This window comes from Zootoca vivipara, chromosome 1 (assembly GCF_963506605.1).
Source record: "Zootoca vivipara chromosome 1, rZooViv1.1, whole genome shotgun sequence".
NCBI classification, from domain to species: Eukaryota; Metazoa; Chordata; class Lepidosauria; order Squamata; family Lacertidae; genus Zootoca; species Zootoca vivipara.
Window position 1 is genome coordinate 46,289,180 of NC_083276.1, and position 25,338 is coordinate 46,314,517.

The following is a 25,338-nucleotide window of genomic DNA, read 5'->3' on the forward strand; positions in this document are numbered from 1 at the left end:
CCTGGGATGTACCACTTCAGATTGCAGCTTGGGGTTCACGCGACTAGATGCTCCTCCTTACAACAAATAAACAGATAGATGAAATCCCTTCACCACTCTGCGAGTTCTCATTGCAGACTGAAATACCACCTCATCGAAGTGGGGCCTACATTTCCGGCTCTTCTCCTTGCACCCCAAAAAGATACCTCCATCCTCTGTCTCCCAGTATCTTGCTCTACGTAAGCATGACTGACACCACCACCCCAACTGTTTTCTGTTGTTCCTCATGCCCTCGTTTCCCCTCTCCCTTTCAGACACTTTTGCTAGCAAAGCAGCCGCCGTCCAGGACGTGTATGCAGATGCTTCCATTGGCAATGTCACGGGCAGCAATGCCGTCAACGTCTTCTTGGGCATTGGACTGGCGTGGTCGGTGGCCGCCATCTACTGGGCTTACCAGGGAGAGGAGTTCCACGTGTCAGCAGGCACCCTCGCCTTCTCTGTGACGCTGTTCACCATCTTCGCTTTCGTCTGCGTCAGTGTCCTGCTGTACCGGAGGCGGCCTCACCTCGGAGGGGAACTGGGGGGCCCCAGAGGGTGCAGACTTGCCACAACTTTGCTCTTTGTGAGCTTGTGGCTCCTGTACATTTTGTTTGCCACCCTGGAGGCCTATTGCTACATCAAAGGGTTCTAAGCCACGGAGCTGGAAGAAGGGAGGGCTTTCCCCCTCCTTCGTTACCTCATTGGATGCCAGTCCTCAAAGCATTGTCAAACCAGGACTGACAGCTATCAATCAAGATTCCATAACGGCCCATACTGAAGGACAACTGGGCTTTAAGAAGGGCAAAACTATCCTCACACAAGGAGGGGGGGGGAACCCCTGACAATTAAAATCAAGCCAACCATGTCAACCCAGCCGCTGATCCCATCCAGTCAAATCAGAAATGCCAGCAGCTTCTCAAAGTACCTATTTGTTCAAACGTTGCTGCTGACCTCAACTTTATTCCTTCCTCCGCCTTACCAAATGTCACATATTCAGATGGAAAGCCTATATTTTGGGTGGGTATTTGGGTGTTTTTTAAAAAACAACAACTGGGGGTGGCAAATCTTACTTGATCTATTTTTTTCCTTTTTTAGCACTCAGCCAGGACCTGAAAATGGTCAACACATCCAAACCTCACACCAGTGTCAGTACTGGAGATGAAAATGCTTTTCTTTTTCCTCCTCCTTCTTCTTCTTCTTCTTCTTTTTACATTGCATAAACAATCTCTATGAAAAAGCTCGCTCTTTTCACTTTCTTTTAGAGTTACAGTGCTAGCCTGTTGCATTTGAAATGCAAACACACAGAGACACACAGACAGACACGTTCAGGAAATATACCATTGAAGGCTGGAGAATGTCACCTGCCTGGGCTACCAAAAAGAAAGAAAGGACAACCTGTAACATTATTGTATGTAACTTGTATATTTTGAATATGGAAATTCTCTTTGTGTAATTAACTTAAAGCTTTTGGCACTGCAGAGAACTATATATAGTCATTTTTGAAAGATAAATAAACCAACACAAGGGCAGAAGGGTGGGAGCCTGCAGTGTGGAAAACAGGAGTAAGGAAAAACAGCACAAGTTATTTTCCCCTCTCTATTTTTTTCCATTTTTTGATCACAATAGACTGTTTGTTCTATTTATGGAAGAAAAGAAAGAATATTTCTTTTTCTAAAGAAAAAATGTAAATAATTTGCATTTTCTCACACTTGTTGGTGCATATGAAAAGAAATCTTCGAGGTCTTAAGATGCCGCTCGAAGTCTTCCAAGCATATTCTTCATGGGTTGGCTTTGTTCTTATAAAAACATTACAGGAGGAGGAAAGAAATTCTGGTGGTCCCTCGTGGCTAGCAGTGCCAGGTGGTTGCTTCATGGATGGTGATCTCCCGGCTGCTTTAACATCCCATTTGTAAACGGAAGCACTCAAACACTGCATTTTGATGTAATACTAGACTATGGTTTCATGTTACATGAACAAGCCTCAGGCATGTGCTCCCCCACCCCCACCCCCACCCCACAACTCCTTTCTCTTTTAAGGAAGACGCATAGGAGAGATTGGAAGCATCCATTTTCAGCTAAACACAGTTTGTCTTTATTCCCAAACTGAGAATTAGTTTCACAATATACAGTCATACTTTGGTTCTCGAATGCCTTGCGACTCTAACTTTTTGGCAGCAAACCTGGAAGCGAGTGTTCCGGTTTGCAAACGTTTTTGCGAAGCCGAATGTCTGACGCAGCTTCCGCAGCTTCCGATTGACTGCAGGAAGTTCCTGCAGCCAATCAGAAGCTGCACCTTGGTTGTCGAACATTTTTGGATTCCATTCGGCAATTAAGGTACGTAAGTTGTTTAGGAAGGGGGGGGGAACCAAGCCAGATTTAAGGTACTGTTTTAACCCTGGCTTGTTTGGATAAAGCATGGTTAAAACTTACCAATGTGTGCAGTTTGAATGGAAGAAGAAACCTTAGCTAGTTTAGATTAGAAGCTACTGCTTCCCATTTGCTCCTCACAGCCATGTCAGAGGAGAGGATGGGGAACAGGCTTATGCAAAAAATGCTGAATTGTGGTTCAGTGTGTTATATCCAAGTGAGGGCAGTCTGTTTCCAAACATCTGGAGATCTACCTAATGATCATTGTTGTCTTAAATTGGCAGCAAAGCTCTTTCTATGAAGCATCATGATCTAGGACACAATTTCATTAACCTATTTCGGCGATTTCTTGGTATTCCGGTCAGATGACTTCCTTACCTCTTTTGAGACAGAGTATGACCTCATGGATAATGCTACATGGCTGGTTACTGTAGTATACTGGCATCTTGTATACACAACAAAGTGAATTCTAATCCCCTTGGGTGTAAGGGGCAGGGTTTCAGTGGGTTTGTTTTTATATATATAAAGGAAGTACTGACAAATATTTTCCAACTCATGTGACTTTTCCCATTCTAATGGTCTATGTTGTTGCAGCTGCCACCTTGTTTCTTTCATACCCTCCTCTGGGGGTCATCACTTCTGGATTCTGTTAGATTGAGGGGGGGTAGTCTTAATTGTTAACATTCTTTTGGGGGGGGCGGGGTTGCATCATGTGAAGAACATTCTTAAAAAGCACCCTTTTAATTTCCAATGGTATTTTTTTAAAAGAAAAATATTATATAAACAGTTGCAAATGAAATGGGTTGGTAATAAAAGCTATACTTATATCTACACACACACACATATATATTTACATTTATATATATATATGTATATACATATTTCTAAAGTGCAAGAAATTGGGGGAGGTTACGCTTTATTTTTTTAAAAATGAGATTTTCTTCTGTCAAAAACCTTAGGTGCTCGAACTGCGCCAATTAAAGGGGGTGCAGAGAAGTCAATGGCTAGAAATCCAGGGAAAGGAGTGTCTTTGTTGTGTGTTATCAGAGTGAATCAGTGATAGTAAATAAGTTTTAAAAGCAGGGAAAATAGGTATGTGAGAGAGAGTGACTTGAGTGGCGTGTGCAACACACTCATGGGCAGGTGCATAAAACAGCTAGAAGAAATCTGCAGTGGCCAAAGGAATGCATTACTAAATACGAAAATACGAAATGTTCCTAAAGGGTTATGACAACGAATGAAAAGAAAATGAAGCATTTATTTTCCTATGAAACCACAAGAGAATTTTCATACGTGCCACACTACATTTGTAGTTCCTTATCACAAAAGATGCACACAGAGAGATAGATATAGATGTAGATATAGGCTGCAAACCCCACTGTACTGGCTTGCTTCTGAATAGGCATTCTTAGGATTGCTCTGAAAGAAACTTAAAGACGGAAATGAGTGTGCTTTGGTCATGCAGGCAGACTAGCTTAAGAGGTGGCAAGGAAGTTCACACCCCAAGAACGAAACCCTAGTTAAAGGTGGCTATATTCCAGGAAGAAATTAGGTATCTTAAGCTATGCGAAAAGTGGATCATCCCAATGGAGATGTGCATGAGAAGAAAGGGCGTTGTGGACGGGAGAAGGTCTCCTGTGCCTTCCCTGTGGAGCTGCTTGAGAGCTGCATCAGGGCACAAGAGAGTGGTGAGCTGCGCCCAAAGTCACAAAGCTGGTTCCTTTTTATGGAACCACTTGTAACCCTGTGGCAGGCATCCCACCTCCAGCCCAAACATCAGCCATGCTTTTCTGACCTGGTTTTGGCTTGTTTGCTTTTGCTTCTCCTAGTGCTTCAGAGGAAGGGGGAGCTAGAAATCTAGATGAATGAATATTTTGGTGCCTGCCCTACAAGGAGTTCTGTACCAAACCTTGACTTCAGAAATGAAAAGCTAGCAGTCTAATGATCAGCTCTTCTGGAATTTTAAAAAAAGTAATTGGATTCTATTTTATTGACAGGGAGGGGGAATCAGAGTTTCAGGAGTTACCACAACCATATATAATCTCTGTTATTCAACACTATGTTCTTTCACACCTGCTAGGTGTTCCAATGCCTTGGTTCCAACTATCTTTCTACCACAACTCTGTTTTCTTAACTGCTCGCCTTCCCATCGTTACTTGTTTATATATGTGCTTGGGTTCGTCTGTCACATGGGCCTCCTGCTCTTCCCTAAAGGAGCTTTGGAGAGTGAAACTGAGATCTTATTTTATCCTCGCACTAACCTTGTGAGGTGGGCTTAAGGCTGAGTGGCGCGACCTCTGAGCTTCTCATTTCTGCCTGCCGGAAAGCTCTGCAAGGCTTGAAAAGGTCATAACATTCAGTCCAGTCCGACGAAAGCTGTTATCATCTCACCTGCTTTGTCTCTCAAGTGTCTTGGTTTCCTGCTCTCGTGCCACATGATCTGTGTGGCCAGTCATTAATTTATTTCCTTAATTTGAGCACTGGCCTGGGCGGTTCAAGGTCATCAGGTGAGTTCTTATTTGATCCAGCCTAGCTCTGCCTTCCCATGCCTAGTTAATAAATCTAACTTGGGTACAGCAAACGCCGTTAAATGATGTCTCCTTGTGTGGTATCAGATACATTATTCCCATCCACTTCTTTCTTAAGATCACCTTGCCTGGGAGGAGTGGACTCTATGCCATTGCCCATCTCATGGTTACTTTGCTGCCCTCAACACGCACTGAAAAGAACTGTTCTGGGCCAACTATATCAGTGGAGTGTTCCTTCCTTTTATTTTTTAAGTCATTAAATACAAGAAAAATAAACTGAACCGTTGTGTTGTCTTTGTTTTGATTGATTGGTTATTGAATTTCTATACCACTTCTTAAAAAGATCTCTGAGAAGGGTACAAAAAAAATGCAACAGACAAAACATTACAAAAATACAGTTATATTAATACAAAGTTACTAATATATAAATCAATATAAATCAATTTTCCTTCTGACACACGCTCCCTCCCAGCCTTCAGGTTCTCACCCAGGTGCAATCAAACTCTCAGCTCACCCACACAATTCTCAGAGGAGAAATTCCTGGAAACAGCAGACAGGCTAGTCTCTCAATGTAGACTTGCTTTTTATGGGCAGGCCCAAGGTGGATGGTACCTCCTCAGGTTGTCCACAATTGTGTCCCGTTCCACTGTGCTCTCCACACCCATTCTAAGTGCAGCAGGTGTGCTGAGTTTCCCAGGTGGTCCAAAGGATGGGGAAAGGGCTCCCCTCGCCTCACAGCTCTTTCTTCACCCTCTGTACTATTCTCCAGCTGCTTTGGTGAGCAGTACAGCCACGAATCCACAACAGCCATGCCTGTGGCACTAGTGCAGCAGGCCCTAAGTAGGTTCCAAGCAGCTAAGAGTCAGCCTTTAACCCTGTGTGCCAATCATACTTGTTTCTCCCAGTATAAAATATTTAGAACTCCACTAAGTGTCCCTTTCCTTTGCTCGTTCAATCCAGCAGAGGCTCTGCTGGGAAAGGGAAAGACGCTTCTCTCTTATTCACCTTCCCCTCCGCAGTCCCTCTACTACTCCTCACTCTTTCTGCAGAGCAAATGAGGGGCTGCAAGGGAGGGAGAACCCACAAGAATTGCTTGCCTTCCTTCTCCTGCCCTACGCCCAAATAATGGCAGTGGGAGCATCCTGCAAGCGGAGCTCCACTCCACTCATGTCCCAGTCCAAGATATTATTCCCTTTCCCACATTTAAATAACAAAATTTCAAAGGTGGAATTGACACCCTGGGGGAATTTCTGAAAGGTGGCACTTTGTCCTGAATCTTAGGGAAGTCATCAATTTTGGGGGTTTCCTTAAAAAATCTCAACAATTTTGGGGTGTCCTGGTTTTTACTTTTTGAAATATGGCAACCCTAGTTTGAACTTATGAAAAACCAGGGGGAGGCTTCTCTGGAAGAGGTGAAGCCTCTGAATTCTCCGCTCCGTTTTCTGCAAGGGAAAGCTTTTGTGGCACAGTCCTCTGAAGTCAAGGGAGAAACTCCCATTGGTTCTCATGCTGCCCCAAATTGGCACTTTCAGCAGGTCCATTCCTGTTCTACATTCCTGGCTGAAGTCTTTTGGGGTTTCAGTCCACAGCCTTAGAAAGCTCAGGGAGTTATTAAAGCCATTACTGAGATGTTAAAGGCAATCTGCCTCCATTATGTTTCATTAAAACACGGTTTACGGTGCTGAAGGAAACATATTTTATGTAAAGAGCCTCACTTGAGGAGCCTGCTCTGTTCGCCATACTGTGAGGGAAGGATGCGCCATCCACCCGCCAGCTTCTAACATTGACTTCTTGGTCTGTCACCTGCATTAAACCTCCCAGGATGTGAACACACACACCCCAACCTCACTCTCTCTCTCTCTCTTGTTCCATTCATTGGGGGTGGAGCATCCAAAGAGTCATTTACTCTTTCCTGACCATTATCATCATCAGCACACGATGTACTTTGGGACCTAATTGATCACAACACACCAGCTGAGTTACAGATTTTGAGCCCAGCTCATCTGCTGAGCGGCTGCTAAAACACTGGATAGACCTTGGCCTGGTCGCTCATAACACGAAACCATGGTTTATTAAACTATGACTGAGGATTCTGCATGAACCCTGTCCAGTATGATTTTTTCCTGTCAGTAAACCACTACCTGAAGCCATACTTTACTTACAGGTAGGTAACCGTGTTGGTCTGACGTAGTCGGAACAAAATAAAAACATTCCTTCCAGTAGCACCTTAGAAACCAACTAAGTTTGTCATTGGTATGAGTTTTTGTATGCATGAAAGAAAGAAAGTGTATCTGAAGAAGTGTGCATGCACACAAAAGCTCATACCAATGACAAACTTAGCTGGTCTCTAAGGTGCTACTGGAAGGAATTTTTTAATTTTGTCCATACTTTATTGTTGGTTTACAAACCTTGGTTTGCTTTAACTACGGATTGGTGTTATGTACAAACCCAGCACTTTCCCTTAACCAGGTGCACAGCTGATTACAAAGGCACCAGGCAAGAATAGATGAGAAACAATCCCAGTGTTTGAGTAACAACTTTGGTCGTCTGTGAAACAGCTGGTAGCTAGTTTGTGGTTTGTTTGTGGTTTGTTCAATAAACCACGGCTTTGCATTATGTGCGAACCAAGCCCATGTATCTCTGATGTTCTTCTTCTGAGGAAGGAGGTGGTGTTTAAGCAGTCAGGCCTCACTCAAAGCTATGTGTCAGTGAAACCCCCAGGTGCAGTAATGTGACCTTAAGCACTACCTCAGCCAAGAAGCTGAAACAGGAGGAGGAATTTTCCTGATGCAGGCCCTAATAAAGGCGGACTCTCCCTAGAATGCAGATTCCACCTTTTCTTAATTCTTTCCTGGCATGAATCTAGCCAACAGCATTACTTCGCTTTTGTTCCTCACCTGAAATAGTTATGCCCTTTCTTCCAATGCTTGAGGAGCTCACTTGAATTAATTTAATTAGGAAATGGCACAGTTCAGTTCACTGTGACAGAACTAACCTTTTTGACTGTATTAGCCAGCTTGAAAGAAAACAGCAGACTCTTCCTTCAGCCCCCTCCAAGTGCAGGCCTGCCATGAGGAGGCGTCCCTGCTGGGAGCCTCTTGTCACTACTAATACACAGAGATCACTATGTAGACAGGAAACTTTTTAATTACAGCCGTAATTAAATGGAGCCCTGCCAGAAGCAGAAGCCTAAATCAATACTGTTAAAGCTTAGAAGGGTGTGAGAACAATCACTATTCTGCATTGAATAGAGAATGGTGAGACTCTTAAGGAACACAAGCCAATCCTGTAGTGAAGCATAGAGTTCCTCTGTCTTGTGGAATCTGAAAGTGAGATGATGTGTGGTTTAAGAAAAAAGAAAAGACAGAGAATGGCTGATCAACTAAAAGTGGATGCACAATTCTCCTGTTCACGTTAAGGGACTGTATTTACTGAATCGGAGCTACTAAGGTTTTCATGACCCATTGAAACCTATGGCAGTCACTGCTGGGTGGAATTCAGCATCATGCTATTGCAAATATTCCTTCTGCACAAACATTGCTGCTGGTCAATGGAGCAATAATACCCCCTTGCACTGCATGCGTTCTTGGGTTCCCTTGTGTGACGAATTGACACAGTTTTGAAATGTTTATTCCTACCTGGCTGGAAAAGAGTTAATCCACCTCCAGCCTGACTGACATAACATTCTGATGGGGGCGGGACTGTTCCCAGTTTAAAAAGAGGGAGTGTCGGTTTGGTCAGTTAGGGAGAGGGGGAGGGAGTGGTGTGATGTGTTGAAAGGTCAAGAGAGTGGGAATGTAGCTGTGGTTTAGGAGAGCTTGAGGTTAAATGTTTGACAGAGTTATTGTACAAATGAAACAAAGCTGATAAACACATTAAACGATAAAGACACTACTATGTTTTAAGATAATAAAATTTCATCTGTTTTTTGCCAAGAAGAATCGTCTTTATTGTTCCAGCGGGGTATCAGAACTCACAGCAGTGGTGGCTCAATAGAGGACAAAACTTACCTCAGGAATAGAGGCGACAGTTTGTGTCCTAGAGCTACACTGAGGAGGCTTAGGAGGATAACCTGGGGTGCCACGAAGTTGCCAGAGTGGAAAGGGCAAACTTTTGCAGTGGGGAATCAAACTGAGGGAGACCCTTTACTGTAGGCAAGAGGTTATTCCGTCAAACAGCCTAGAGTTTCTCAAGATACCAGGCCACGTAAGCTGGAAGACACTCTTTACTAAGAAACCCACAAGTAAAAAGGGGTTTATTTTAAGGCGGCAGGAGAAGAGGGTGGGTGGTTTCACCTCTGGTTTCCTGTGTCGCATTTTAGTAGTAGAGAGTGGGACATTTCGTCACACCTTGACTCCCCCAGAGCCAATTTCAGGGGGTGCGAGAGGAGGCAGGAAAGTCTCCTTGTGCAAGCAGAGGCACTTGAGGAGGGGTTCCGCTGGCAGGGTTCACACACACCCCAAATGCTGCACGCACATTTTAAATTTTGAAGGGAACATTCTTCCAGGTGCACAGTGTTTGCAGAGGGAGCCGCCTAGTGGCTTCTGTGTGCAATGCCTTTTCCTTTAGTGATGGAATAGGACAAGATGGTACAGTGGTTAGACAAAGGGTGGCAACCATTTGGGGCCCATGGGCACAGCTAGAAACCTCAGAAACAAGGCCACACATGTAGCCCCAACCCCAGGTGCAGCTGCACCACATGCCTCGCCCCATGCTGCACCTCTCTTTGCAACCACAACCACACACCCAACTGCTCAATCCCCCACTGCCATACAGTCAGGACAGTTGCACAATACTCTGCGTACATTCACACTTTCAGGCCCAAATCTGCATGGGGAGGCTGGTGTGCTTGGACCATCAAAGATGCCCCAAGTTTTTTTAAAAAAAAGGTTATTTATGTACGCCACTACTGCAGCCCGTGTTTTGTTAGCCCCAAAATGGAAAACGAGTGAGGTCCCAACCAAAGAAGAGTGGCAACTTAGGTTGAGAGAATATGCGCAGCTTGCAGGCTTAACTTATAGAATAAGAGAACAAGAAGAACAAACGTTTAGAGAAGAGTGGAAAACGTTTAGTGAATATATATGTACAGCTGAAAACGCTGGCAGCATTAAGATAAATTCAACAGTGTAAATAAGTTTTGATGGATGCAATAATGGAATACTAAATGGTATAGTTTTTGAAAAATATGGAGGGATTTATGATATGTAAAATGAACCATGGAAAGAGAAGAAGGGAAGTCATTGATATCTTAAGGATGTAAAAATGAGTGCTTTAAATTGTAGAACAGAAAATTTATAAATTTATACACACACACACACACACACACACACACACACACACACACACACACACCAAGTTGTCTTGAAGTATCTGAGCCTTCCAATTGTTTAGCTTTGTGGAGTTTGAGACAACATGAGAGAGCCTCAACTCTCATCTTCAACCAGCAGGTGTTTTTATTATTATTACTGAATAGCTTATTATTTTTGTTTTATACTTGCAAGGTCTTCTGCATGTTTGTACACTGCCCTAGGAGGATGGGTGATGCAAAATAGCACCTTTGTAACAAATACCGCCCCCTATGAGACATGGGGACATTCCCTACCTGGAGAGACCTTCTGCTTGCAAGGATGGCACTGGAGGAAACCCATTTCACATGTGCAGGGCTAGGGTGGTGCACTGTTACATGAGCAGGGGACGTTGGGACCAGGCCTCAAATGCAGCCTTCTAGGCCTCTTGATCTGGCCTGTGGGACACGCTCCATCCAGCTCCATGCCACATACCCTCTCCCTTGGCCACTCTGATAATACCTGCTGCTTGCCTGGATAGAAGATAGAGAAGGTTGTGTATATGTACCGTAGAATGTAGCCCAATGAACATTCACTGCTCTGCCCCATCGCTAGCATATGCACCCCAGAAAGTTGCCCCAAAGCGAATGTGGCCTTGGGATTGAAAATGGTGCCTTACGCCTGCCCCATATGTACCTGAACAAAGTCAACACAAATGACAGACCTCAGGCACCTTCATTTCAGCTGGTACCTGCTTTGCTGGTTGTATGAATGTCTTTTGCACAACCATCGAAGCAGAAGAGAAAAAGCACATGAAAGAGGGGAAAGTAAGTGTGTGTGTGTGTGTGTGTGTGTCTTTTATCTTGCTGGAACCAAATTAAAAACATGGAAAGAATTAGTAACATGAAAGCACATACAGTGGTACCTCCGGTTGCAGACGGGATCCATTCCGGAGGTCTGATTGGATCCCGAGGTTTTTGCAACTGGAGGACTGCTTCTGCGCATGTGTGAGGGGCAAAACCCATTAAAATACTTCCGGGTTTGCCGCTTATGCATCCCGAAGTTTATGTAACCAGAGGGTTACGTAAACTGAGGTACTACTGTACTTGGATATAGTTCCTGGAGACGGAAGAAACATTTACATTTCAGATGTGGAACTTTTGACCAAGCAACAATGCCACAAAACCAGAATTTACAAAGCAATACTGTGCTCTATGGTGTCTTCTGTGTTTAAATCGAGTTAAGTCTATTTCATTGGGACTGGGAGGTATCTTTCGTTGGCCCAGGCCTAAAATTCCTGTCAAGTGAGGGTGAGGGGAGCCTCTCTCCATTCCCTTTTGAATGGATGGATGAAATACATTTCCTATTGATGGAAGGATTAGGATGTCAAGGCCTCTGCAGAAAATGCACCTTCCTCTCTTTCCAGTGTGCTCTCACAGGTGTGACAACAGGGAGCAGTTTTACCAAAGGCAAGTGTTAAAACCAATGTAAAATTAAAGTGCAAACAACACTTGACCAAGAGAGAATTTACCTGTGAAATAATAAAGCAACCAGACTTGTCAGACAGCCTAGGCTTTAAGGACATCCCAGAACCACATTGCTTTGTACAGAAGACATCCACACAATGTGAGGAAGATAAGGTGCTCTTCACAAGCAAGGGCACTTTAAAATGATTATTTCCAGAATTCAATCCTGTGAGTGGAAACAAATTCTGAGGCTGCATGCAGAACACAACACAACACAACCCTGGGAGTAAATGGGTGGAAAATACTAGGACAAGCCAATGGATTTCTTTCATCATAGGGAACTCTGTATTTTAGGAGCCATACAAATTTGTTTTTTCTGGCCACTTTTTTGCTTTGCGTCTTCGTTACTACACAGCCCATGTACACGCAGAGCTGTTCCTACTCTATGTTGGATTGTAGGCCTTCATGCAGAGAGTTCCCAGCTTCCTTTCTGCCGTCTATATATAAGATTCTGGTATTAGATGCTGTTGAACAGCACAGCTAATGTCACTGAAATGTCAATATCTCCCTGTAAAATACCATGCAGAGAATATGCTGACCAGGTCAAAGAGGAGAAACATCCTTTGCCAGCTTTGGAAGAGATTCATGTTCATGAATTCATTATGCCAATAAAAATTAGTTTATAAAAGACTCTTTTATCTTTGAAACAAAATTAAAAAATTCCTCCCAGTAGCACCTTAGAGACCAACTAAGTTTGTTATTGCATGCACACTTCTTCTTTTATTTTTATTGAAATTCCTCCACAAAACAACCCAGAACGAGACACTGATTCTAAAGTCTTACAAGCAAAGTAAAAACATCCTCCCTGCTCTGGATCCAAAGTGAAATCTGAGCTTCCTTTGCCCCTTCAAGTCAGAATTATTCACCCAAAGTCAAAATAATTAAAAGCTCAAGGGCAGAAATTAGTCCAACAGAACACACTGCTTCCTTCACATCTAATGAGCCCTTCATTTATTATTACCTACCTTGTTTGTTTGTTTGTTTATTGCTTGTTGTGCAAAACCATTAAGCTACAGGATGTCCCCTTTTCTTTATAATGAAAAGAGACCAATGAAAAGGTTGGCTTTGACATAGGAAAGAGAGCAGGAATAGTGTGGCTAAATAGGGAGAAGACTATCTTTGAAAGTCCTGTGTAGCTTGCTAAAGGTTTTTTTATGATGTCATACAACACAGGCATGAAACAGCTGAAGGTAGTATCTCCCCCCCCACAAAGATCTTTATTGAAAATTATCAATAATTCCGTAACAAAAAATATAATACCTAAATTACAACTACATAATTATACGCTTATAAAACCCACCACCCACCCTCTACTTCCCTCCACAGCAATTCAACTTCTTTATATTTCTTTATACCTTTTCTCCTTCCTTCCTATAGTAAATTATTTTTGTTAAATTCTGATTTTTCCTTCTTTCTTGTAGTATAAACACTGACAACTGGGAAACACTGGCCTGCGAGCGCTCCAGTTTGAGAACAGCCTTTACCAAAGGTGTCATGGGCTTTGAAGAAACTCGATCTCAGGACGTGCTAAGAGGAAGGCACACTTGGAAAATCCACACCGTGATCAACTCCCTCCTGGAAACCAATGTCCCCACTGTGGAAGGACGTGTGGATACAGAATTGGCCTCCACAGTCACTTACGGACCCATTGTTAAAATCGTGTTTATGGAAGACAATCTTACTCGGATAAGAATGATCGCAGAAGAAGAAGAAGAGGAAGAAGAAGAAGAAGAAGAAGAAGAAGAAGAAGAAGAAGAAGAAGAAGAAGAAGAAGAAGAAGAAGAAGAAGAAGAAGAAGAATCATGCTTTGCAGCCAAATGTTGAGACTTTTTGAAGTTGGCATTTTTTCCTGCTGCTTTTGGCTACAAAGCAAGAACCAGCAGCACAGTTAGGAGAGTTCGCGTCTGATTCCACCTTAGCAGCTGCAGCTGATTAACAGGCAGCTGATTAAATGGCCTGAGGCAGGTTGGCCACCTCTTGATCCAGCCCTCTGGTCAGATTGAGTTCCCCATCTTAGTTTATAATGCTTTGATTTCACTTGTTGATGAAAAATTGCATTTCACTGTTACCATTACTCAAACATTCTATAATGGAAAGGCAATACCTAATGGACTGTAGGTAGTAAATTCATTACCTTGTTAAACAAAGCAATAGAGCAAACAGTGGCACCTAAAGGCAATGAAGTGAATCTGCATCTCCCCTATAAAAAATATACCATTTTTTTTCTGTGTATAAGACAATTTTATATAATAATATAAAAATATGAGGTTGTCTTATACACCCCCCCCCAAAAAAGCTCAACAACTCTGGGCAATCTCCACCCCCCATTTCCTCAATTTGGAGTACCCAAAAATAGGGTAGTCTTATACACGGTGGCATGTTATACACGGAAAAATATGGTGCTTAATCTAAATGCTATTTGCTTTTCCATTTGTTGTTGTTGTTGTTTAGTCGTTTAGTCGTGTCCGACTCTTCGTGACCCCATGGACCATAGCACGCCAGGCACTCCTGTCTTGCACTGCCTCCCGCAGTTTGGTCAAACTCATGTTCGTAGCTTCGAGAACACTGTCCAACCATCTCGTCCTCTGTCGTCCCCTTCTCCTAGTGCCCTCCATCTTTCCCAACATCAGGGTCTTTTCCAAGGATTCTTCTCTTCTCATGAGGTGGCCAAAGTATTGGAGCCTCAGCTTCACGATCTGTCCTTCCAGGGAGCACTCAGGGCTGATTTCCTTAAGAATGGATAGGTTTGATCTTCTAGCAGTCCATGGGACTCTCAAGAGTCTCCTCCAGCACCATAATTCAAAAGCATCAATTTGTACAGGTTTGCTAATGGAAAGAGGCATATACTTTTACTGTATTAAAAATTACACAGACCCCATTTTTTGAAATGTCAAGTTTTCCAGATTCACGTGACACCTACATAGCCTAATGCCTTTGCAACCTAGAGGTGCTAGATCAAACCATTAAAATAAAAATAACAAAATTGGACAGTTCTGCCAGCTGTCCTGTGGACTCGATTGGAACTGTGGTGTATTGAAATGAGGGGTGTGGCATTCTGGACAGATATTAGTCCCTTGTACAAGGGGGGGGGGGAACCAACAGCTTGTGTGAAAGTTGGAACAAATCTCTCTCCATTCAACTTTTGATTTTCTAGAGCTGGCTGTGGGTGCAGAAGGCAGACTGGGATTTACTAATAGATCTCTTGGTGATTTGAAGTAGATTGCTTTAAAGCAACATAGCGATTCTCTACCCCCACAAAAAAAATTATATTGCTGAAAAAAGCATAGGGGGCACTGGGTTGAACCAGGAATGGGTTTTTGTGTAAGGACTGGGTGTATCTGTATTCTGGTGTTGTTGTTGTTTAGTTGTTTAGTCATGTCCAACTCTTAGTGACCCCATGGACCAGAGCATGCCAGGCACTCCTGTCTTCCACTGCAGTTTGGTCAGACTCATGTTGGTGGCGTTGAGAACATTGTCCAACCATCTCGTCCTCTGTCGTCCCCTCCTCCTTGTGCCAACATCAGGGTCTTTTCCAGGGCGTCTTCTCTTCTCATGAGGTGGCCAAAGTTTTGGAGCCTCAGCTTCACGATCTGTCCTTCCAGTGAGCACTCAGGGCTGATTTCCTTCAGAATGGATAGGTTTGATCTTCTTGCAGTCCATGGGACTCTCAAGAGTCTCCTCCAGCAGTCTTCTGGTACACACAAATAAATCTGAGCCCATGAATCTGAAAGCCCTGTTTGAGCACAGGAACAAGGAGATCCCAGGGCATCTTCACATGTACACATGAAGGTGTCCTCCCTAAAGACCTTTGCAGCTCACATGTTGATGAAGGATTGCATGTCAGGGGGTGCCCTTATGTAGCACAGCCGTACTCTCTGCTTCTGTGTTGATATACAGGGGGATGAATAATGCCCAAATAAGGCTTCTGTGTTTTGCCCCCAACATCTTGGGAGATGTTGTGAGTAACAAAGCACATCCCACAAGTCTGAGGTCTGACCAGCCTTGTTCTAGAGCAGTCGAGTTTGCAACTGTGTCATTACGCACATTTTTATTAGCCCCGACCATTGCTTAATCAGAAATGCAGAATCGCTGAAGACCAACAACCCAAAGGGGCCCACACTGGGGGCCACTGTCCAATCCATGAGGTGAGCAGGCCAGAAGCAGCATGCTGTGTGAAGCAATGGTTTTGATGGCAAGTTGTCGCCAAACCAGTTTGCCTTAATCAGGCCTCATGAGTGGCTTAGAAGACTATGGCTCTCTCACACATATTATGCCTACAACTGACTCACTCAGTTTTCAGACATGATAGTGCCTGTGGGTGTTCACATTTTCCCAGGCAAGAAAAAACGATATGTGAAGGAGTCATCAGAATGGAAGCAGAAGGGTGGTGAGAAGCAATAAGGATCAGAATATCAAAGCTTTTGACTTGCCATGAAAAGCAAGCAAATATTATCCAGTGGCAATGTACCAGCTAGGAAAATAAAGAGCGGAAAAGGGTATGAAATCTGAAAACTCCCCAAATTGCTAGCCTTGCCCACTACCACAGCGTTTCTCAAGACGCTGGCTGGTGTGCCGCGACGTGCGGTGACGAGAAGGGCGATTTGCATTGTCACGTGCCTGGCAGCCGCCAATAAGCAGCGCTGACCCGCCGGAAAGCAATATTTCTCCTCCTCTTTCCCAAAGCTCAGTGCAAACGAGCCTGGCGGCCGCCAATACATAACACTGACTCGCAGGACGGCTTGTAAAGCCTTATTACAGGAGATTGCAACCAACACAGCAATTGGCAAGTGTTTCTTACAGTCATAATTATAGTCAATATAATTGACTATAACGGCACAGAGTTAATTTTTAAAACTTTTTTAATGGTGGTGTGCCTCGTGATTTTTTTCACGGAACAAGTGTGCCGTGGCCCAAAAAAGGTTGAGAAACACTGCACTACCATTCAAAAGCAATACTTTCGGTTTGACAGTGGAACGGACTCCCTCAGGAGGTTGTGGACTGTCCTTCCTTGGAGGTTTTTAAGCAGAGGTTGGATGGTCATCTGTCATGGATGCTTTGGCTGAGATTCCTGCATTGCAGGGGGTTGGACCAGATGACCCTCGGGGTCCCTTCCAACTCTACAATTCTATGGGATGGTTTGCAATGCTCTTTTAAAGTGCTGTCCTCCTGTTGAATGTAGCCAGACATGGAAAGAAGGTGAATTTACAGTCTTAAGACAAAAATGTCCAGACACTGATAATCAGAAATATCCATAGTTTATTAATAGATGGCCAAGACAACCAAAAAAGGGAAGCCATCACCCCCTTATGCACAGGCTCATGAGTACACCCAGAAGCATCTAGCTAGACAGTGGCAACAACAGAAGTCTAGGCTAGATGGGCCCTGCTCTAATTCTGCAAGACTATTATCATGTCCTTATGCTCAGGGCAAACATCTCCAAGATTAGTGTATCTGTAACACTTCAAAAGGGCAGACAAGAAAAGAACAACTAGGACCATGTGCTGCTGTTAAAGTTTCCAACAAGAGGTTATTTTGCTCTTGTGGACAAGCTGCTCAGCTAGAGAAACCATGGATCAGATGGTGTAAGCCCTATGTGAGAAATAAAACTTAAAAGTTGTATTGCTGGGGTGGGGTGAAAGCTGCCTCTCTAGATCAGGCACCCCCAAACTTCGGCCCTCCAGATGTTTTGGACTACAATTCCCATCATCCCTGACCATTGGTCCTGTTAGCTAGTGATCATGGGAGTTGCAGGCCGAAACATCTGGAGGGGAGGGCCGCAGTTTGGGGATGCCTGATCTAGATGAACAAGCAATGGCCATTTTGACAAGGTGAGCTAGTAAGTCGCAGAGGAATTTACAGCAGTGTCTGTGCTATTGCTGTTGGGTGAAGGGAGGAGGGGGGAGGCAGCATGTGAAAAGAAAGGACGCTTACAGAAAGTTCTTTACAAGTTGTTCTTCATTCCTACAACAGGGCCACATAAGACTTTTTTACACTGTATAATAACACCAAGTAACACAATACACATACACAATACGATCAGTGTACAAAAGAAGAGGGGAATATTCAGAGAGGAGTTTGGAGAGGGGAGAAGGCACATACATTGTATGTGACATGCAAGAGAAGCCAGCAGTGGGTGCTGCTGTTCCATGAGACAAAGATTCACATTAAAATATACTTGCGAAACCATTTGGCACAGCTTTTCAAAGAGAAGCATCTCAACTCTTCTGGCCAGTTTAAATCTTTTACCCACAGAGAAGTCCACTAAGATTCAGAATCCAAAGAATCGTGTTGCTATTTTTACAACCTTGCTTCGCTTCTTCTGCTGAACATTTAAGGAGCCAGGACCAACAAGCTTCATATGTTCCTGTCAAGTGACATATTGAGGGTTGCCAAAACGGAACCTAGGACCACCATGATGGAAGAAGCATCTGAGAAAGACGATGCAGGGCTGCTCCTCAACAGTACAACATGACCCCTGGTGTTTCCTATTGGGGTTTATTTCAGAGTCTAAACTAGTACTACAGGCTATTGATTGCTCTGATACCAAATCCAATCAAAACAGACATTTTAAAAAATTCCACTAAATAAAGCAGTCCTTACACACTATCTTGCATCAGCTTAAGATGAGCTTATGACTCAGCCACTTCCCGTGGCTGTACAATAAAGGTGTGGCTGAATGTTCTCCAGAAAGTTTCAAAGGGCAGTGGCCATGCATGAAATGCATGAGCAATGCAGTTCAGGGGGAAAAAATGGGGGGGGGTCAAAAAGCATGATGTTCTTCAGCTTGATCATCCTCTATGGTAACTGAGACACAACTATCTTTACCTAACTGAAGCCAAAATATTTTTAAAAAAGGGGGGGGAGGCACTGTCCTGTAAATCCACCATTGTGACTTGCTTGAAAAGCAGCAGCTTTTCAATGATGTTCGAGTATTTCAGCTTGCAACAGCCCACTGCTAAAACATGGAGATGCATTGCCGCACTGCCCTTGAGGAGCATTTCTATGGATTCACCAATCACAGTGCAAGCATAGGAATCCAAGGCAATCAAGTTTGCAGGACAACTTCCAACAGAAAAGGTGGAAGCAAACCTATAGCACTCAGATCCCTCATTTCTCAACAGTGAGATGTTCAGCACAAAGACCCTGCAAGCGTACATGAACAAAGACAGCACAAATACTGCTAGCACACACATGCTATTTTTTAAGAACAGTTTTGCCTCCTTCTGCTCCATTTTATTTTGACAAGAGAGCCTTTTACTTCCCCACGCCACTTTCTTCTGCAAAAGTGTGGGAGACATGTGCTTTTATCAACATTCATCCAAGACCCAAACAAAATCAGGAGGTTGATTGCAGCTAGTCCAGCAGGAATAAGATTTAGCATGGGGTAGGGAAAGCTATTCTCATGCCAATGCAGCAATTAGCTTTAAACCCCATAACAGAAAAAATCGGAGCAAACCTGGAAAGCACATGAAACTGTCATACTGCTGGAGCTAAGGTGGTCTTGGCCTTGAGAGATCATAGCTGACCTATACAAAAGTAGTCCTCAGATGCTCCAGAGGGAGAAACTACTCTGAGTAGGACTAGTGCTGACTAGTCCCATTTTCTGCATTTGTGTTTGTGTATGGATGGGTATGTGCGCGTGAACACACACACAGAGACGCACACACAGTGTTCAAGTAATGTGTGAGCCACCAACACTGTTGACTTATTTGAATCATGATTATGCTTGTGCAAGAAAGAAGTTGAATTTTGATTGGTTGTCAAAACCAATGCATCCCTGGATTCCAGAGTCCTCTGTACCCCTTTAATCTAAACCAGCTTCAAAAAAGTCATAGGCAGAAACCAAATAGTCACACTAAAGCCAGCACAAGACAACTGTACAATTTACATTTATATACAGTATATTAAACATCATTCTTCAAGTCCAAGCAAATCCCTAACATTTAAATCATCAGTAGCTGTTCAGTTTTCTTTCTTCATCTTTTTCTTTCTTTGTTTATTCTTTCTTCTTCTCTAAAGTACTATATAAAATGGCATAATAAGTAGACCAACTTCCACCCCTCTTCATTTTATTTTTCCAAAAGTGCAAATGTTGTGGTGGCCACTTCTGCTACGTTGGATGTTGCCAGTTCCACCTGAGTGTTTTCAAATGGCGATGTGTCCGGTCCGTCCGTCCGTCCTTCCTTCCATCTGGTTCATGCTTTTCCATCAGCTCTTAGACAAGACGTCCGACTAAAGTTGGGGAGAGATGGAGTGGGAAACAGCAAGAGTTTGAGGGAGAGAAGAAGAAAAAATGTGAAATCTCCAATTAAATTTCTAGTAAGTAATTAACAGCTTTCCCCTGTCAAACAAACTAATAATACCTGGGAATGCAATACGCAGTAAGGCTACAAAAAACTAGGGCTTCTCTTCCGCCCTCCCTACCTTCTGCACACCTGGGGGTTTAATGCAGATTTAAACAGATGAATTGCTGGGGTAGGGGTATCTCTGCTATTGCACATACCAATTTGGTAAGAACCACCAGTATACACCAAACTCATCGGTAAGGAGCACATTTTACTGGCTACGCCTGTTACAAAAGCTTTGCCCTTTTCAGACAGCAGAAACCTCACTACAGTGGTACCTCTACTTACGAATTTAATGCATTCTGAACACACATTTGTAAGTTGAAAAAATTTGTAAGTCGAATCCCATAGGAATGCATTGGGAGAAAAAATTCGTAAGTAGAAGCAACCCTATCTAAAAATTCGTAAGTAGAAAAAATCCTATCTAAACTGCATCCAAGATGGCGGACGGAGCTCCATTCGTAAGTAGAAACATTCGTAAGTAGAGTTATTCGTAAGTAGAGGTACCACTGTATATGCAGCCAGGAGGACTGAGGGCTCTCACCCACACTTCCTCTTGTCCTGTGATTTCTAGGCACAGTTCCAAGAGGGTTTTCTTTTGTCCCACCGCTTTCCCCAAGAAAACCCGCAACACTTCTCGGACCCCATGTCTATAAAACATGGGCCAAACAGAAGTGTGGCTAAGCGCTGAGTAGTGTAAAGGACTTTACTTGGGTTTGCCCTTCAAACCAACTCAGAAGCTGCAGCTAATCAAAAACTATGCTGCTTCTCTCCTGACTGACATCAGGAGATGGGGATATGTTTGAATTTTGCGGCGGCGGCTGACAATTTGCTTCTAGACTAACTTCTAAGTGCTGGTAGTTACCTTTCAACCGTTCAACCTGGGACCCATGTATCTTAAGGACTACTCCACTTGGCAGTAGCTGCAGTCAAAGGGTGAGAGCCAGGCTCTGAATGAGTGCCCTCTTTCAGAAAGGTTGCCAATCATTTTTATTCTGGGTGACATTGGGCTAGGTGGGTTATTTTGTGTTTTGCTTCTCCAGGAGCTCTCTCTCTCTCTCTCTCCCACGCATCTACTGTCTTAGGCACATTTATTGAATTTCATTGCTGTCTTAATTTTATTTGCCCTTGAGATACCTAGAGATGTGAAAAGGTAGCATCCAAGTGTTTTAAATGAGGTTCAATAAATAAACACTGACAAGAGCTATCCCAGCAATTAATACAGCTTGTCATATGGAAGCACCCTCTTGCCTGGTTAATCAGTAATAATATCCACAGGACTAGCTCCTTTCCATTCTAGTTGGCCAGGCAATGGCTAGCAGTAGGTTTAGGCAGGATTGGGGGTGGGGTTAAGGGGTGGGGGACAACCCCAAAACACACAGCTGATCAAGACTGACTCGGATCAGGGGGAAGGGGAAGGAATTACAGAAGTACTTACTGAAAGGGTTAACACCTTGTCTTTTTCCATGGGGAAAACTTCCAACGCTCCCTGCAAAATATAAATCCTTTGTCCAGTGAATTTTTCCATGTATAATAGACACTGCAGATTTAAGAAAGTAGCAAGGCTGATCTACCAGTGATGACCACTGAAGGCCCGCAAGGAAGAAGGCAGAAAGTGCAAAGCTCACATCCCTCTACAGCAAAGGTATTTTGGCTGAGTCAGAGTAGCCTGTATTTTCAAGAAGTATTTTGTTCAGTGATATGAAGTAGACTTAGGAAAAATAAATCTGCCATGTGCAAACCAATTATGCCACGTGCAATGTTTCAGACCACCACCAATAAGTGTCATTCTACATGTTCAAAAAAACTTGAGAATGCCGGTTTCAAGATAACCACCTCTTGCTAAAGAGGCGAGTGATTTCTGGTACAAATTTGCTAGGAGCAAAAATGCCTTCTCCTGGTTATAAAAGGTACTTCTTTGAGTGTTCATGGAAATATAAACTGAACACATCTGGGCGCCTTTGAAGCTCAGAAACATGATTTCATGTTTCTTTTTGCAAACTGACACCTTCGGCAATGGCCACCAGAGGGTGCTAAACTTTAGGCTACTTCCTAAAGCGGACTGATTTGTTCAAGCACAGGCATCCCCAAACTGCGGCCCTCCAGATGTTTTGGCCTACAACTCCCATGATCCCTAGCTAACAGGACCAGTGGTCAGGGAAGATGGGAATTGTAGTCCAAAACATCTGGAGGGCCGAAGTTTGGGGATGCCTGTTCAAGCGCTACCGCAGGGGTGAGGAACCTTTGACAGCCTGGGGGCCACATTTCCTTCTGAGGCAAGAGGTAAAAGTGGGCAGAGTAATGCATACAAATATTACTTTTATACAATAAACTGGTTTCTACACACACAACTCTTTATCTTGCATCCAGGCAAACATTCTTGCCAGGCAAAAGCACTCAAAGTAGGGCTGGAGAGAGGTGTGATCTGCGGAGAGAGGGTTTGGCTGGAGAAAATCTTGATGGTCAGACACATTACCACCCTGCCAAGCCTGAGCTTCCCCACCCGTGTCCTTTAGGTATGGCAAAAGTGTTACCCACCTCCTTCCTTCCCAACGCCCAGGCAACCTTTCAGTTCTTGTAGTGAGATGGACTTGTCCTTGTTGAGGTCACAGTAGTCAATGAACCGCCGCGTACATTTCTTGGGCTTGGCTTTCTTCTTGACATAGCGCTTGAAGGGCTTCATCTCCCTCTTGTTGATGTCATTGCTGTTATTGTTGTCCAGCTGGCTGAAATACCAATGGACCACCCGCTCTTCCAACGTGTGGCTGGGATCAGGCTCAGAGAACCTGGAAACAAGAGGAGAAGGAAGGCTCACAGGAAACGCAACCCCCAAATTTTTAATATACACACACACTCTAAGGCATAGCAGACTCTTGACAAAAGTTCTGATGGAGTCCTGTATTGTTTGCTTACATCTAGCAATAGCATATACCTGGTTATTAGGGAAAGTTGTGCTTTTGATTTTTTAAGAAATTGTTATGGGGACTTCAAGCAGTCTCTTCTATCAGCTGGAAGGGCTTGTTTATAATATCTAATAGGCCATCTACACGTGGGGAAATTTAACTACAGTAGTGAGTTAAAGAGTCACATTGTGAATTTCAAACAGAAAATGAGTGTACTAGAGCATTAATGTAATAAACAACGAATATTGCTTATTTAAATTTCTCTTTGTAATTCAGCTCTTGGTGGTGAAGCAGATCCACAACGTTCACCTGGCTTAGAAGGTACTTGTTTTAGTGATGCTTAGATCTATCGTTTAAAGTGTGTGTTGCCTCACTCTCAGCCAAAACCATAAGGAAAAGAAAAGAAAAAAACCTGTAAGAGAACACAGTTAGCCACTTTGTAGGTTACTGCTTCCCTACATGCCACCATCTCTCACTAAACTTGAACCACATGAAAGATCTTCCAAACTGCACGTCTTGCAGAAAAGGGGCAGTAAATTTGTTCAAAAAGATAGTTTGCCTTCTGCTCCACCACACACCAAAAAAACCTAAGACTTACAACAAAATCAGGAATAGCGTAGAAAGTCTCAAGAGCCTACTTTGCTTGACCACATCAGAACAAAGCCAACAGTTCTGTTAATGCTGCACGCAGAAAGTTTGTAGAAAGCATGTTAGATGTAGATGCAGGAAGAAATGACATCACCTCTCCCCCTCCTCCACATACCCAGGTTAACCTGACCAACAAAAACATGTTTACCTAGGTCAGCTTTTTAAGGGAAAAGGGGGTTGGCAAACATAAGGCTGTTTCTCTCTTTTGCTGTGGTAACACACAAACACGTATAGATGCACGCAAGTACACACCCATGTTATAGACTACAATTTCCACTATGAGATCTTATAGCGGATCTAACTGTGAGACCCATTTTATCCACCTACAAAATGAAGGAACAAAACCATCTGCAAAGGTGCATTCGAAGACAGAGCTAATGCCCGTTAATCCATCAATAGGTTCAGAATGGTTATTAAGAGAAGGGTCAAACTAGATGGGCATCAGCAGTTCTTCCTCTTTAAATGGAGTCCTACCACAACATGTACAAAGCAAAGGCCTGGGAGAAGAGGAAGGTTTTTGCCCGGTGCCTAAGGATGTGCAATGAAGGTGCCAGGCGAGTCTCCCTGGGAAGAGCATTTCACATGCGGAAAGCCACCGCTGAAAAGGCTCGCTCTCGTGTTGCCACCCTCAGGATCTCTAGTGAAGAAGACACATGAAGAAGGGGCTCAGATAGTGATTGCAGGGTCTGGGCTGGTTCATATGCAGAGAGGCAGTCCCTTGAGGTATTGCAGTCCTGAGCCATTTAAAAGGTAAGTGAACTTAGTTGCATGCTTGAATGTGCTTTTCAGATACCATGTGATATTGTGCTCCTTCTGCTGGGGTGTTTTTTGTTTTTTTGTTTTTACTTCCTAGCCCCTTTGAGTTGAAATGCTTGAATTAATTAATCTGGTATAGCCTAAACCTCTGAGATAATCAATGTGAAGCACTTTGAACATTCTATAATGCAGTGGAAATCTTAAGTACTGTCATCTTTCCACAATCAGAATTCTCCCCGTGCAATAATTAAATAATAATAATAATCATAATAATCATAGTAATAATAGTAAAGTTGGACATATGTAAAGGCATCTGCACAATAAATTTGTCTGAAAACATGTGGTATGGTATTGCAGGTACAAATTGCCTCGCAGGGTTTCAAAAGGACAGCAAATTGCTGAGTGAACATCTGTAGAAAATTGAAAACATTTGCTTTTTTTTTTTAAAGAGATTTTTATTAATTTTTCAAACAAGAAATACACAAACAAGACATATAATATAACACTGTCCCTTCATTTTCCCTCCACCCACCGGTCCACTGCCACCAGTAGGGCCCGTGTGCTTTAGGAAACAAAGGGGTCCAATTGTGAGTTGAGTTCTGCTTCCCCCCTCCCTCCTCCCTCCATATCCCCCCCCCTGCCACTGAGAGAACAGGGAGGAAGGAGTTATGGGGATCTGCATCCCCCAACTCTTTCATAATCATATTAATAAACCTAGAAAAAAAAGAGAAAGAAAGAAAGGAAAGAAGAAAAAAAAACAAAAAGAAAATTGGGAAGAGTTCAAACTTCCCAGTTCTTATTATTTTGACATCTTAATTGCGACTCCCTCGGTTGTCTTCCTCATGGTTTTCCTTGCAAATTCTAATTACTTGTGGCGAATTTTCCAACTCAGCTTCAAATCTTAATCTTATAATATTAACTCAATCCTCCTCCTTTTTCATGCTGCCCTCCCACAGGTCCCC

At 43.4% G+C, this 25,338-nt stretch overlaps 2 protein-coding genes across 4 annotated transcripts in view; one reads left to right on the forward strand and one right to left on the reverse strand.

The window, feature by feature from the left end:
* The window catches only part of SLC8A3 (solute carrier family 8 member A3), a 161,628-nt gene extending 159,619 nt beyond the window's left edge, over window positions 1-2,009 (forward strand). For all 3 annotated transcript variants that reach the window (XM_035113366.2, XM_035113403.2, XM_035113377.2), the window contains exon 8: window positions 294-2,009. In XM_035113366.2, the coding sequence (XP_034969257.1) occupies window positions 294-670 (377 nt within the window). In that variant the 3' untranslated portion in view covers window positions 671-2,009. The remainder of the gene's footprint in view (window positions 1-293) is intronic.
* A 16,464-nt stretch (window positions 2,010-18,473) lies between these two features.
* SMOC1 (SPARC related modular calcium binding 1) overlaps window positions 18,474-25,338 on the reverse strand; it is a 69,808-nt gene continuing 62,943 nt past the window's right edge. Inside the window, exons 11-13 of the mRNA XM_035113442.2 lie at window positions 22,608-22,855; window positions 21,508-21,558; window positions 18,474-19,956 (exon numbers count right to left, since the gene is read on the reverse strand). Coding sequence (XP_034969333.1) covers window positions 19,940-19,956; window positions 21,508-21,558; window positions 22,608-22,855 — 316 coding nt within the window. The 3' untranslated portion in view covers window positions 18,474-19,939. The remainder of the gene's footprint in view (window positions 19,957-21,507; window positions 21,559-22,607; window positions 22,856-25,338) is intronic.